The sequence below is a fragment of the Aricia agestis genome, chromosome 22, assembly GCF_905147365.1.
Source record: "Aricia agestis chromosome 22, ilAriAges1.1, whole genome shotgun sequence".
Classification (NCBI taxonomy): domain Eukaryota; kingdom Metazoa; phylum Arthropoda; class Insecta; order Lepidoptera; family Lycaenidae; genus Aricia; species Aricia agestis.
In genome coordinates, this window is record NC_056427.1 from 8,934,228 (window position 1) to 8,950,805 (window position 16,578).

The 16,578-nt window shown below is 38.0% G+C and overlaps 1 protein-coding gene across 1 annotated transcript in view; it reads left to right on the plus strand.

The window, feature by feature from the left end:
- The window catches only part of LOC121738116 (tyrosine-protein kinase-like otk), a 67,316-nt gene extending 59,740 nt beyond the window's left edge, over positions 1–7,576 (plus strand). Inside the window, exons 14-18 of the mRNA XM_042129970.1 lie at positions 369–532; positions 930–1,041; positions 2,109–2,204; positions 5,465–5,590; positions 7,268–7,576. Of these exons, the coding sequence (XP_041985904.1) occupies positions 369–532; positions 930–1,041; positions 2,109–2,204; positions 5,465–5,590; positions 7,268–7,387 (618 nt within the window). The 3' untranslated portion in view covers positions 7,388–7,576. The remainder of the gene's footprint in view (positions 1–368; positions 533–929; positions 1,042–2,108; positions 2,205–5,464; positions 5,591–7,267) is intronic.
- Positions 7,577–16,578: the final 9,002 nt, after the last annotated feature.

Below are 16,578 nucleotides of genomic sequence, written 5' to 3' on the forward strand. Positions count from 1 at the left end.
AAGAAAGCAATTTTTAATTCTTGTTTTTATTATACGTGGGAGAGCCATGCTTCGGCACGAATGGGCCGGCTCGACCGAAGAAATGCCACGTTCTCACAGAAAACCAGCGTGAAACAGCGCTTGCGCTGTGTTTCGCCGAGTGAGTGAGTTTACCGGAGGCCCAATTCCCTTTCGTATCCTCCCCTATTCCCTTCCCTTCCCATCCCTTCCCTCCCCTATTACCCTATTCCCTCTTAAAAGGCCGCCAACGCACCTGCTGCTCTTCTGATGCTGCGAGTGTCCATGGGCGACGGAAGTGGCTTCCCATCAGGTGACCCGTTTGCTCGTTTGCCCCCTTCTTTCATTAAAAAAAAAATTTTAATCCACAGGGTGATCTAAAATCGTTCCTGTTGGCGACGCGCACGCCGCCGGACTCAATGTCGGGCGGCGACGTGACACCGGCGGCGCCGCTCGCGCCCGCACACCGCCTGCTGCTGGCCGCGCAGCTCGCCGCCGCCGCCGACAGAATCGCCGCCAAGAGGCTCACGCACAGGTATAGTAACTCTCGCTTCGGTGACGGTGGCCGGTTTCGTTGAAACCAGGTACGCAGGGGTAATTTTATAGTACCCAAGTGTAAGCAGTACACGAGAGTACTCTCCCTTTACTCTCATAACCCACTGGGATGGACGAGAAGAGGTCAGAATAAAATAAAAATAAAATGCATAAAATATGTATGTATTCGGTAGTCATTTCGTAGCCTTGTGATAAATTTTTTTTGAAGGAATTACTTTTCCTTTTATTATTCGTTGGTCGCATTAAATTATGACTTTGGATTTTTCTTTAATATTATTTTTTTATTTGCATGAAAGTACATAATAAAGATTATAAACGTAAAAAAGTCCTAATTACATGAGATAGCACAATATAATCTGTAACGATGTTTGTCGCAGGGACATTGCGGCGCGCAACTGCTGCATCACGTCCAAGCTGCAACTCAAGCTGTCGCTCCCCGCCCTCACGCGCGGCCCCCACCAGCACGAATATCACAAGCTGCACGACCAGGTAACACACTGGAACGTCACAAAACGGAACGATACCGTAGTCCGTAAGTGACAAAATGGAACGCCAAAGACAGGAAATGACAGACCGGGAGTGATAAAACGGAACGGAGACCGGATGTGACAGACTGGGACGTGATGTGCCGGAGGTAGCAAAATGGATCGTGACGTGCCGGAAGTGACAAAACGGAACGTGACGGGACCGGAAGTGACTAAACAGAATGTTATTCGTGATGTAATTTTGTTCGTTTACGTATGAGAATGACGTACGTTAAATTACGTTAAATATCCTCTATGATCGTCCTGAAGTAGAATTTTATCTGTTGTGACATCTACAGTCCGTCACTTACCGGAATGCACCGCATCGATTACCATCGTGAAATAGTATAAACCAGGGGTTCCCAATCTTTTCCAGCCTGCGGCGCATCACACGTCACAATATTTATTTGGTCACGGCGCCCTACTCTGCCTAGCTATTAGAAAAAGATACTTACATAAACACCTTTAATGATTATAGTTACGTTATGCAAGTAAATAATCTTATAAATAAAATTCTCGTGTCACAATGTTAGTTACCATATTCCTCCGAAACGGCTTTACTGATTTTTACCAAATTTTATATGCATATTCAGGAGGTCTGAGAATCGGCTACTGGGTACTTATTATATTGATAAGTGCATTTGTTGAATAAATAATAGTAAATTATTACAACTCGAGACTGACGGCGACCATTGTTTGCGCGACGGGATAGCGATGGACGATATGGTGCCATACTAAAATACGGGCGAAATACTTTATATGGCAAAACAACGTTTGCCGGGACGGCTAGTAATAAACTAATATTTTATCATCTACCTACTTGTCATAATTAATAAAGTAATTTTATTTGATAATGTTTGTGATTTTGAATAATTAATTGATGATGGAGGTTCGCCAGTCGACTCACAGCGCCCCTCAACATGCCTTTCCACGGCGCACTAGGGTGCCGCGGTGCACAGTTTGGGAACCCCTAGCTATAAACTGTTGTTAGCAGTGCCGTGTTGTATATTATAATCTGTCTATTCCCATCAGGTGATCCCGCTGCGCTGGCTGCCGGCGGAGGCGGCGCTCGAGGGAGAGTACTCCACCAAGTCCGACGTGTACATGTACGCCGCGACCGTGTGGGAGGTGAGCGAGCATGCGCGTACGAGATATCTCACTCTCGTGTGTCGATATCGACATGTCAAAATCATTTTTTGACATTATGTCTACGGATAATAAAGACTTCGGGTGAAGCCAGACGAGCGTCATTTGTGAGTCGTGAGTCGCAGAATTTCTGCCGCGTAAATATCTTTTCATGCAAATCATGACTCACAAAATTACGCTCGTGTGAATCAAACAGGACTTTTGTATGAAACTGAATGCAGCAGAATTCTGCCGAACCGAAATTTCCTTAGGGCGAAGCCAAACGAGCGGTTTAGCTTCGCCCTAAGGAAACGTAACTCCTATACATCAATCGTTTTGAATTTGGTTCTTAAAATTCTTTTTGCACACTAAAATAATATGGCCATAGCTACGAAACACTACATTCAAATTGACAAAATAAAGCCGTTGACAATTATTGTCACTTGTATAATTACACAAAATTCTTGCATGTATTAGGGCCTCTTTTTGCATGAAGTATGCATGTATTCGGGCCTCTTTTTGCATGAAGTATGCATGTATTCGGCTCACATTTTGTAGAATCGGAACAAAGACACAGTTACTCTTCCTTAGTTTTTATTATTCGTAGCATTATGTCGATAAATTTTGACGACAGATCTACGGGCATTTTCAAAAAAATGTGTACCCCCTGATTTTGCCTTGTCCCTCGACTTTGTTAATTTATTTTGTTGAGATAAATAACTTTTAACAGAATATATTAATTTAAGTGAAAAAAGTATATGTTTAAATACATATATAAATTGTCGTCTTGTTGTTACTTTACTAAATAAAAAAAATACGAAGGTTTTAAAGTATTGAAAACCATCAAATATACCTGTCCCCTTCCCAACTAAGATGAGATAATGATTGATTTTAAAAAATATCCAGTATTTGAAGTGATTTCTATACATAATTTGAAATCTCAAAAGTCAAATGTATCAGCTGAAAGTATCAATTATATATTTTTATATGTAATTTCTTTTAAAAATTAATTTGAATTTAAAACGAAAATTTTAGTCTTCCGGAAGATTCCGCTTTGTGACCGCTCGTTTTTGCAAATATTCTTCTAATACTAGAAATTATTCGGCACGATCTGGCAAAACAACGTATGTTCTTCATCGATAGGTACGTCTTTTTGTTTTTACTGGCAAACTAACTAGTGAAAAGCGCGGAAATGTTGTTGAAGTGCAGGTGTTTCAATTTCTTTGTTCAGGTATGTGACCAAGTTTTACTGTTATTAATCACTTTTCTTTGATTATTGTTATTGTTTACACATTGCAAAACTTGTATAGTATTTGATACCAAAAATGTATTTGTGCTAAATAAGATGGTTAATTTTTAAACAATTTAAAACAACAAGCAGGTAGCATTATGTGACCTCCGTTGGGTGACTTTTTCTACGGTCATTTTTGATATTATCAGGAAAATGCCTTAAATTCCGCGTTCTTTTTTGTTTTTTTGTTTAATAAACTATATTTCCTATTACATTAAAGAAAAAAATTATAGAAAAAAAGAAAAAATTGACATAAAAATTAAAATGAAATTTTATACCCTGTACACGTTTTTCTGAAATTGCCCCTACACGAGAAAAAATGTATGTCATGTTCTATAGACATGAAGAGACAAACCATCAAACATTGAGAAAACATGTAGACAAAATTTTCTCGTTTGCGCATGCTAGACGCACTGGTGATCCCGCTGTCTCTCTGTCCCGCGGCAGTCTGTCACGCACAGCGTGGCCGGATGTCCCGATTTTGACGTGACAACGTCTAATAACTCGATACTACAGGTCTACCAGTGTCTGATGGCTTTGGATGGCAGAATTTCCAAAAAATATCCTAGATCATTGGATAAATTTTTATATTTGCATGTTTCACACACATAAATCATAATCAACCGCTATAAGGAAAAAATCGGCCAAGTGCCAGTCGGACTCGCGCACGAAGGGTTCCGTACTGTAGAGCAAACATAGACCAAAAATTGTGTTTTTGTATGGGAGCCCCCCTTAATTTTTTATTTTATTTTAATATTATTCTTAAATATTGAAGTAGACATAATATAATTAAGGTCTCTGTGAAAATGTCAAGTGCCTACCTGTTGCTATTATTGATATCGAGCAAAAAAGGCCAAAAAAATCACGTTTGTTGTATGGGAGCCCCCTTTAAATATAAATTTTGTTTTGTTTTTAGTATTTGTTGTTATAGCGGCAATAGATATACACAATCTGTGAAAATTTCACTACTCTAGCTATAGCGGTTCTTGAGATACAGCCTGGAGACATACAGACGGACAGACAGACATCGAAGTCTCATGAATAGGGTCCCGTTTTCACCCTTTGGTTACGGAACGCTAAAAAAGGATCAAAATGTTTTATTCCAATTACCCCGGGCCCGGTATTGCTAGAGTCAATTTCTTTTCTCACTTTTAGCCATCAGATTCTGGTAGACGTATACGGGCTGCATGCACGAAAACTATGACGTCATTGTCCCGTTACGCTCATTGTCGCGTTCCACAGGCGAGAGCGCGGCACGAACGAGAGAGAGGCATGATCGGCTCGAGTGAATGGTTTTTTTCAATTCGCTGGACACTCAATCAAAAAGCAGATTCGACCAGATGACTGCGACATATACATGTTCTGTATAATTTCCTACATTTTCTTTAGTATGTATTTACTATTCAATCGAGCATTACTTACTTCTCACTTTAGTAAGCCGTATTCGTTTCGTTTTTTATTTTTCTACTGCGCACGTGCAGCGCTTTGCGCATGCGTAATTTTACAAATTAGTGTCAATGTCATGTCACATGTGTTAAAATCCATTGAGGTACTATAGACTATAATACTTAATACTTTATCTGTGTTAAAATCTGACAGTAACTGATGTTACGTAGTCACGAAAACACCCGAATCTATGAAACTTGCATTTTGCACCTTGTTCAAAGGAAATAGAAGTAAATATCATATATCCGGTGGATGTCCGCTGTCGCTGTTCCGTCAATAAGTGCCGGGAAGCCATCGCGGCGTTACCATGGTAACGTCCAAGCAACGTCAAGCGCCTCTACGTCGCTGCAAAGCGCTGTTTTTCATTTTAAGTTTAAAAACAGCGCTTGCAGCGACGTCTCACGTCCTCAGACGCTCGGGAAATACGACCGTTGCCGAAAAATTACGAAAATTTCTATGCGCATTATCGCTTTGGGAGCAGCAGTAAAAATTGAAGCGAATGCGACTAAAAAACATAATATTCCAGATCTACACTAAAGCCGAGCTGCCGTTCGTGAAACTGAACGACAATTCAGTGTTGGAGCGACTGAAGGCCGGCACTCTAGAGTGGACCCCTCCGCCCGACGCGCCCGACAGATTGGTCGCGTTACTGGTGAGTACGCGTTTATTCTAATATATAGAATTCTCGTGTCACAATGTTAGGCCGCGTACCCCTCCGAAACGGCTTTACTGATTTTAACCAAATTTTATATGCATATTCAGTGGGTCTGAGAATCGGCTACTGGGTACTTATTATGTTGATAAGTGCATTTGTTGAATAAATAATAGTAAATTATTACAACTCGAGACTAAGGGCGACCATAGTTTGCGCGACGGGATAGCGATGGGCGTTGCCATGGTGACTAAATAAGTATTTATTTAGTCACTTCAATAAAATAATACGGGCGAAATACTTGATATCGCAAAGAAACGTTTGCCGGGACAGCTAGTATTCTATAATATACTAGCTGTCCCGGCAGACGTTGTCAAATTTCCCATATAAAGTATTTCGCCCATATTATTTTATTGAAGTGACCAATTAAGTATGTCACCATGGCAACGTCCATCCCTATCCCGTCGCACAAACAATGGTCGCCGTCGGTCTCGAGTTGTAATAATTTAAGTACTATTATTTATTCAGCAAATACACTTATCAATATAAATAAAATAAGATTCACGAAAATCGGTCGAGCCGTTTCAGAGGAGTTCAATTATCCACACCGTGACACGAGAATTTGATATAATATAAGTGTCTTAATACACCATGCCGAAGTTCGGCGTGATTACATTGTATGCGTAGCGCATTGCTGGCGTAATCAAGCCGAACTTCCGCCGCGGAAATTCGGCATAGTGTGTTTAGACACTAAAGCTTGTCAAAAAAAGATTAGACGCCCATCACAAATTTTAAATTACATAAAATATTGAAAAACTTTATTTAACCAGATATAAAATGTGCCAGAATGATAATATTTGAAGAAACGTTGTGAGTGGAAATATAGTCTGTCAAGAAAGTGAAGAAATTAAAAAGTGGCAACATCGTAGTGTCATCCATTTCAAATCATTCTAAGAAAAAAGGGATGACACTACGATGTTGCCACGTTTTTAATTTCTTCACTTTCTTGACGAACTGTACGAGGCGAAAAACCACCATTTGATACTGATGACAATTAGAAAATTGATTTCAGCGCATAAAGTTAATATGCCTAGCGGAATAGAGAAATAAAGGCTTGAGCAAGAGAGATGTCACTATCAGTAACACTGCGTGGTAAAAAGAGACGTGTGACACATGACAGCAGCACTCCTTTTTCGACGTCCAGTCGGCACGTGCGGCACGTTGACAATTTAATCTCATAGAAATCATGTTCAATCATGCTTGTGTAAGTGTATACGTACACATCTTTTTACACACAGATGAAACCAATGTCGGTTTTTTTTGACAGCTCGAGATTGTTGCTCTATTCCCCTAGGTATATTAACTTTATGGTTCAGCGTCTACTCCTTTTTGACACAAATAGATGACGCTCGCAAGTCCGTTGCGTCATTATTCGTTTATCGCGGCGAGAACCGTAAAATTTTCCGGGATAAAAAATATCCTATGTCCTTTCCCGGGACTCAAAGTATCTCCGTATGAAATTTCATCAAAATCGGTTCAGCGGTTTGGACGTGAAGAGGTAACACACAGACACACTTTCCCATTCATAATATTAGAATGGATATAAGTATGAATATGTTGGTCTCACTTACTCTTACTACATCTATCTCCTTCTCACACACACTCCAAATATTTCAGAAACGTTGCTGGCAAACCTCCCCCGCCGAGCGGCCACAGTTCTCCGAAGTACACGAAGAAGTGACAGCTCTAATAGCGGAAGAAACCGCCGCAGAAAAACAGGAGGAGAAGGAGGAGTAAACGTCACGTTGACAGCTGGCAGATGTCAACGTCTTCTACTTCTTTTTGTTTTTGACAACTGACAGTTTTGCCAGTGTTGTCAGGTAAAGATTGCAAAATCAAGTCAAAATGTAAAGATTTCTGGGCAGGTGTACTATTTTTATTCTTGCCAACTTTTTCAGTGACAAATAATGAATTTTTTTATATTGTTTCGCTTAAAAACAGTATTTTATTATTCTTACTGCATTGTGATTAGTAGAAATGTAATGGTTTCTTTTGAAGCAACTTTTTAAACGTATAATCATTTTCATTTATATGTAGAACAGTTTTAGGTACAGCCAGGCTAGAAATAGTTTTTTATTGTCAGTGATTCTTGGCTTTGTTAATACTAACTTTTTTAATACTAACATCTTGTAATTTCATAGACTTACGGCCGTTCCCAATATTTGATCTATCTCTGGTTTTGCCCCACTAGCGATAGGAATAGCAGCAATAGCTCACATTACGGCCGTTCCCAATATTTGATCTATATCTGGTTTTGCCCTACTAGAGATAGGAATAACTCACATTAGACATTAGACATATATTTTATGTCAATTGTGAGCTATTCCTATCTCTAGTAGGGCAAAACCAGAGATAGATCAAATATTGGGAATGGCCGTTAGACATTAGACTTTAGAGACATATTTATGTCAATTCAATGTTAGCTGCGATCGGTTGTATGTCAAACCAGAGATAGATTGAATATTGGGAACGGCCGTTATACTCAAAGGTACTGACGATAGTGATCAATAGTCATTTTTGATGCATTTACAGTTTTTTTTTATATCTAACATAGGCATAGCCTTTTTGCGTTAAGTTTGAAATGAAACATCAGTGTGAAAACGCTTAGGCCGTGGTTATATTTATCAATAGGGGGTATAGCTTAAACTGAAAATTATTTTATTGTTTGTAAAATATTGATACGGCGAACCAGGAAAGAAGCTTGAAATATGCCTTATTTAATAGGCTTTCAGGTGGCATACAAAATTTTATTTATAACGCAAAAGTTTTGGAGGAATATGGATTTTTCCCTTCCGGGCCGCAAAAAAACGCTAAACTTTGGTAGCTCGTAGCATCAAAACTATTGCGAATTGACACGCGGGTGTTTTACTCTCGCATTCATTATACTAATGCCCATTCAAAATTGAAGAAAATAGAAAATTTCCGATTTTTCGCCTCCTCCGTACACTGTGAACCGGTGTTACGGATGCCCTTGAGCGATAACCGCTTGCATGATGTTGACATTTTAGTGATGATTAACTTTAAACCTAACGTGAAAACATAATAATATAATATTTTGTGTAAATAATATTATTTCATATTAAAATAGTCAGACTTAAAAGGGTATAGTTAATATAATACTAAACTTCTTCTTTTCTGATCAAAAACATTTTAGACGTAAGGTTTTATATTTATACATATTTTAAGAGATTTTTTTTGCATTTAAAAATGTATTCATAGTATTTTATAGAGTTTTGGCATATGATTTTTTATTTTTTCTATACAAAAAGGCTTTAAATTTTGATATTTTTTTCTAGTGTTAAGGATTTTTTGTAAAAACCTTTTTAAATTTTTTAATAGCTTAACAGTATATAAGACTTTGATAAATTAGTATTAAGATTTGTAATCTTTTTGATATTTTTAAATAAAAAAACGTATTTAAAAAACACTAAGTACAGTTGACACCTTTTACCTCAAGTTTTTGTTCGAAATTTTTTATTTAAAAATATCAAAAAATGACTTACAAAAACACGAGAGCTAAACAAAACTGCCATATTGTATATAGCCTAGATGTAGTTTAGACTTAAGATTGACACTTGTGACCTAAATGGAAAAACGTATGTATTTTGTATGATTATATTATCTATCTCTTTTAGAAAAGAGATAGCTAGTACTGTTCAACGGAAGACTATAAACCATAAAGTTAATATATCTAGCGGAATAGAGCAACAATCTCGAGCTGTCAAACGAAACCGACATTGATTTACATCTGTGTGTAAAAATTTGTTTACACAAGCATCTTTCTAAGAGGTTAAATTGTCAACGTGCCGATTAGACGTGTCGACTAGACGTCAAACAGATGCAAAAAATTGGTTCTGCTGTCATGTATCACACGTCTCTTTTTACCACGCAGTGTTACTGATAGTGACATCTCTCTTGCTCAGGCCTTTGTTTCTCTATTCCGCTAGGTATATTAACTTTATGCTATAAACTGAAAGTTCTATCATTGTTTATTTATTTATCAATTGTTTCCTTGTTTCATTATTTCTGGACTGATTATTATTATGAAAATTGTAAAGGGGTACGAAGATTTTGGCCGACCTACTGTCCGCCATTGTGTTTTTTTCGCGTTCATGAATATTTTTTTCAGAAATGGATAGCTAACATTAATACAAACAAAAAATTATCTAGTACAAAACCACGTAAAGTGTCACATTTCGAAGATATGAGCTGCTAAAGTTATACCAATTTAAGATATATTGCAACTTTGGCAGCTCAAATCTTCGAAATGTGGCACTTTACGTGGTTTTGTCTAAGATAATTTTTGTTTGTTTGATTGATTGATGTTAGCTATCCATTTTTGAAAAAAGTATTCGCGAACGCGGGAAAACACAATGGCGGACAGTAGGTCGGCCAGGCTCCATATAAAAATCTTCATACCCCTTTGGTACCGTATATTAATAAAATCTTACGTGTTCTCAGTTAGGTCACGAGGCGCTAAGACTGATATTAGTATTATGTTTTCGTCCAAAATTCTACGTTCGTCCGTTTTGAATCGAAATTCTTAGGTTTTTAGATGTTAAGTGACTTGACTGCTTCGTAGGCCGTAGCATAAGATTTGAATTTATTTTGCACTGACATAGCTTTTAAGTTTCAATCTTCAATCGCCCTCTTACTAATTAAAATATTTACATAATGGATACGCTATACCAGGGTTTCTAAAACTTTCGGCTCCCCTTACTTATATTGAAATCCCCCCCCCCTCCCCCCTTCCCTTTAGGAAGGGAAATTCTCCGCTTTGCGTGAGAGTTCGAAATACTCTGCCTGTCTAACTGTCCAAAAATTTATCAAAGACATCTTTTTGAAATCAGCTTGAAGAGTTTTATTAACGGACATATCTAATAATGACTTCTGTTGCTAGCATTACATAAATCTTGTCGCGAACCCCCTGTCGTGAATGGCGAACCCCTAGGGGATCGCGAACCCCACTTTGAGAAACCCTGCGCTATACAATATTTTCTCCTTGTCTGATAAGTCACATGACAGACTAGGACTAAAATTGTGTAGGTTTTTCGTTGTGTATTTTTTATGTGTAAGGGATCATACCTTATTAATATTTTAAAATTACCATTAAAATATGTTCTCAGACTGCTGCTATAGTTTTTTTAATATTTCGATAATAATTTCTAGCTTGACAGATTGTGGATATTCTGTTCAATTTATTTTTTAATCAAACTATAATTTGACGATTTAGCCAATTAATAGTTGCATTTACAACAGTTGTGGTTCAATCTTAGTAAAGCGCTCGAGGCAGTCGAAAGTTAGTCGTTAAGTGTACATTAATAAGCTACCAGGCATTGCATTTATAGAATAAGAATTAGGTTAGGTTTAGATATTGTGTAGGTTATACTATACTGGCGAAACATCGCGATAGCGGTCATTGACCTCTATCAAAAACTTGTCATTTTCTATACGAAGCCGCGATTGACAACATCTGACACTTCATTGTCAATCGCGGTATAAATAGAAAATGACAAGTTTTTGACAGGGAGTCAATGACCGCTACCGCCATGTTTCGCTGAGTACAGTATAGCAGCATTTTTGAGGGTAGTAGAAAACATTACAACACCAATACACTTTTGGCTGTTTATTTTGAGGGAAGGGTAGATGTTTGTAACTTCGCATATGAGGACAGAAATTACCAACGTCATTTCACTATTTTGGCCTACGATATGCACATAAAATCTTACTCCCGCACTCAGAGACATTTCAATATGATTAAACTTCAATTAAATTTTGAGAATGTATGGCCACTGAGTGGGGCAGATAGTTGAATAATTTTAATAGTCTGTTAGTCATCTAGGATTTATTTTGTACTCGCTAGATAGCGTAGTGAAAAAATATTAGCGTCAGTTCTGAACTGAGTAGGCTAGGGTTTTAGTGCCAGAATATTTAATGTTAATAATGCGAGAACAGTTTTTTTTACTTTCTGAAAATATTCACAACATATTGTTGGGCCAAAAAACAGTTTATTGCCCAGTTTCTTACATCCATACTAATATTATAAATGCGAAAGTGTGTCTGTCTGTCTGTCTGTTACCTCTTCACGCCCGAGCCGCTGAACCGATTTCGCTGAATTTGATAATATACTTTAAGTTCCGGGAAAGGAGATAGGATACCCGGAATTTTTTATCCCGGAAAAATGTACGCGGCTTCCGCTTGATGGAGAGTTGTAGGCGTCATCTATACTGTACTCGGCGAAATATGGCGGTAGCGGTCAATGACTCCCTGTCAAAAACTTGTCATTTTCTACATAAACTGCGTGGCTTTGTATAGAAAATGACAAGTCTTTGACAGGGAGTCAATGACCGCTACCGCCATGTTTCACCAGTATAGTATTAAATAAAACTTAAGCCAAGTTCATCTAACGCGGAGTCATTATTTTTTAAACGGGTTTCGGGAGTGAGATTTCTGTTGTTAAACTAATATGTATTCTGTGCTATAACTTTAACTTTAACCACGCCTCTGGTGCAACCCAACCTAAAGTTGTTATTTACTTTAAACTTTAGTTTGGCGATATTTTTAAAGTTATCCAATTATTATCTTGGGATAAGTTTCAGAAAGTGAAAAATCTTTATGGCTATCGATATAAGCTTTTGTACTGTCAATTGTAAAATATTAAGATATTAAACAATACTCAAACGTAACTCAAAATGAGGAGGCACACAAGTCTGCGATTTGGAGGACTCCCAACTTGAGTGGCGTCTGAGAGGTCGTTAGTATAAGTTAGGTATAGTAATTATGACGTTTGCTGTACAGTTTTAAGGACGTGAGAATGCGCCCTTATGTAAGGCTTGGTTCACAATATTTGTGGATAACTTACGGTCAGCCAGATTTGTATTTTGGCACTAAAGCAACGCACTTGAAATGTCTCTTGTGCGGTGCAGTGTCCTTGCGGTATTAGCTACCCATCAGGCGTTAAATTTGCTCTTTTGTCTCTTATCTTTTGTGAGTTCCGCTACAAGTATGGCCGACCGTAAAGTTTATTGTAAGTGTAGATATTTTGACAGTTTACACACAGCTAGACGTGTAATTTCTTTTATATTGTAATTTGTATCAGCACAGATGTAGCTTAGAGTAAGATAGCAATATTTTTTCTTTTTACACTCGCGTATTTTCATTATTTAGACGTAGGCAAAAACTTGAAAGAGGACGATTATCTTGTGTCCTAGGATCAAATATGCTTCATACTTCATGCTGAATGCATACTTCATCCTAGCTTGTATCGCAAGTCGTCGTCGACGTCACATGAAGGAGACTGAAGCTCTATCTCTTTCGCGCCTGTTAGTTTGACAGCGCACGTCAACTGTCAGTTTGACGGTTGTATTGTCTATGGTTTATTTTTGTGATATTGATTTTTTTACAACTTTTTGTATAGGATTAGTATCGTATTTTTTACATTTTGCAATTTTTAATAAATATTTCGTATGAAATGGAATGTTTTTCATTTTACAATATTTGTGCTATTTGTATTTGCGTATTTTATTTTTTTATTTGATGTATTCGCCAAGCAATCACCATGTGTAGACGGTATGTTTGACAAAGATTGGCCTTATTTGCCTATTTGACAAATATGACCAATACCAAATACACGTATTCGTACCTTTGTCGGTTTTGGACGCACATCAAGAGTCAAATAGGCAAGTAAACAAAATCAAGTAAAAGTTTGGTATTTGACGTCCATGTGTGGAAGGCCGTATTTGCCTTTATTTGCTTGTTTGTGTACACGTCACTAATTTTGCCAAATGCAACAAATAGCCAATAGCAAACCCAAATAGCCATCTGTAGTGCCTCCATTATAATAACTATATTGAAGTTTCACTATTAGTCCGGTTAACGAATGACTCAAAAGAGGGTATAGAGTGCGTGAGCGGGAACCTAAGAGATTTCTGCTGGAACTTATCCAGGGTGATTAGGGACAAAACATACTAAAAGTCCTGACGTCTAGGAGGTGAGCCGGAGGGGGGGGGGGGGGGGGGACAAATGTCTTAATTTTTGGTTTTTCGTCAATAATTAAAAACTATACGTTGTAGCAAAAAATGATGACCTTAAAAAGCTTTAAGGTCATCATAGAATATTTTATTAAATTTATTTATTAAATTTTCTATAAATTACATTCTAAACAGTTTTTCCAAATTCTCATCCGTTTTCGTACTACACGCTCAGGAAAAGTGAAAATTAAAAAAAGCTTTATTTTTAAATATTCCTTTCTATTTCTGTTTGGATGTGCTTCGTTCAGTGAGTGAGAGGGCCTCACTCACCGAACCCTACATCCCTCATCCCCTCATCACACCCCTTAAAGTGGCAAAGCACCTGTAGCACTCCCGGTGCTGCAGACGTCGCATAGGCATTATGGTAACCATTTTACATCAGGTAGACCATACTCTTGTTTGCCAGCTTATTCATTTGTATAAAAAACATCAGGAATCATCGGGAATGGGCTGACCCCTCAAGAGTGATAGCCCATTTAGATTCGCGTACGAGTCGCGAGGCGAGGGGCGAGGTGCGAGTGTGAACAGACGCTCGTGGCTCGCCTCGTCCCTTGCGGCTCTCGCGTCCGGAGCGGTTTTTGGGGCACGAGTCAAAGGACCTCGCGTCGCACGCGAGTGGGTGTTTACATTCGCCCTCCCGCTACATTCTGGCTTCTACATCGTGCCGCGCAGGTTGTGTTAATTTTAAATACGCAAAAACAAAAAATGCATCGTATTATAATAATAATAATATCTATGGACGCATCACACCACGTCAGTCTGGCCCCGTGCTAAGTACCTGAAGGACTTGTGTTACCAGACAACGGAAATATATTTAATACTTTTATACTATACATGTATTTAAGATTTTTATTATATGATACACATAATTAATACACACCCATGACCCAGGAACTTTGAAAACTTTTTGTTCCGTCGGCGGGATTCGAACCCGTGACCCCGGCTTGAGCTACCGATAGCCCACCCACTGAGTCACAGAGGTCGTCAAATAATGGATTGGTCGCAAGTCGAAACATTTAAGTTCATAGAACAATTTCAAAAAGAACGATTTGGGACCCTAAACATAAATGCCACAAGAAAAGCCAAAAAGTTAGCTTCCTTTTATTTAAATTAGTGACGTAGCAGTATAAGCCCAGTACGCACAAACTTATTGCTGCTAAAACTTCGACGTCCTTCATTGTTTCTAGCTCAAAGACGACTGAACTCGGCAATCGAGTGTAAACAGGCAACTTATTAACCATCGATCAACACGAACCTCGCACGAGGGACGAAGCGCGAGTGTAAAGGCCGTATGAGGGTGGAAAAAAAAGAAAAGGTAATATCCTGACGCCTAGAACAATAGACGACTTGGTAAGTCGTCTATTGTTCTTGGCGTCAAGGGGATGGGTGAGGGGATGAGGGATGTAGGGTTCGGTGAGTGAGGCCCTCTCACTCACTGAACGAAGCACATCCAAACAGAAATAGAAAGGAATATTTAAAAATAAAGCTTTTTTTAATTTTCACTTTTCCTGAGCGTGTAGTACGAAAACGGATGAGAATTTGGAAAAACTGTATAGAATCTAATTTATAGAAAATTTAATAAAATATTCTATGATGACCTTAAAGTCTTTTAAGGTCATCATAGAATATTTTTTGCTACAACGTATAGTTTTTTAGTTATTGACGAAAAACCAAAAATTGAGACCCTTGTCGCCCCTCCCCCCTCCCTCCGGCTCACCTACTGGACGTCAGGACTTTTAGTATGTTTTGTCCTTAACCACCCTGAATAAGTTCTTGCAGAAATTGCTTAGGTTCCCGCTCACACATTCTACAACTACTTTGTTGACTGAGCTATATATCTTAAAAGTGTCAGTCAAAGACAAACACATCTTGAATAATAACTAATTATTTTCTGTTTAAACACTTTATTACTAAGGGTATACAGTGAAACCTGGTTAAGCGAGAAACCTCTATTATTGATAGTTGGAATGAGGTCCCGGCACAATTTCATTAAAATACCTCTGTTAATGGATTTTTCGAAACTGATTAAATGAGATTTGAATTTTAAGACTTTTTCGATATTGAACTCTGTAATTGAGACCCTGTAGCTCATTAACCTGTATAAGTGAGACAAATTACGATAGGTGTAACAAGTTTTGACATGTTTGTTAAACACACATTTCGCGTCGCCTAACGTGCATGCTTTTATTGTCAGTACTTTCTCAGTTTTTGACCTTAAAACAAGGGAATAAAAGTATAAAAAATATCCAAACGTAAATATAAAACGTTATCAGTTCAAACGTCTTTCAGATTATGATAGAGGAAAGTCGCGTGATGAAGTTTTTAGGGAGAATAACACACCAAAGTCAACCCTGTGGAGAATTATCACAAACAACGAGGAAATTCGGTCTCAGTGTATTGATGGAAAACGAAAACTCAAACGAATAAAAGCTTTTAAAATTGAATAACGACACATATTAACCTCTGTGAGTGCCGACCTATGTAAATGAGACACCCATAATTTTAACCTGCTTAATTGGATAACTGGATTATTAGGAGCCCTTAATAATTGGTACAAAAGTCTTGGTCCCTTGAGATCCCAATTAACCAGGTTTCACTGTATTATAATAGGTATTATATTGGAAAAAGGTGAAACGGAACTCTACAGTTGGGTCTTCAATCCTCGTGACATAAATTCAAATAAAATGCCACTTTATAGCCAAGGCTATGTTCAATTTTGCTCTACGCCTTTACAGAGCAGCGGCGGCAATCGCTGACCAATGTCTGTAGATAATGAAACCTATAGCCTTATTATTTGCCTTATAGGGTTATGTCATTTCAATCTTAGTCGTGATGTCGACTGGGTTAGACATAACGCGACCAAATTACGTAGCACTGCCAACGAAGCAACTTCTCTGA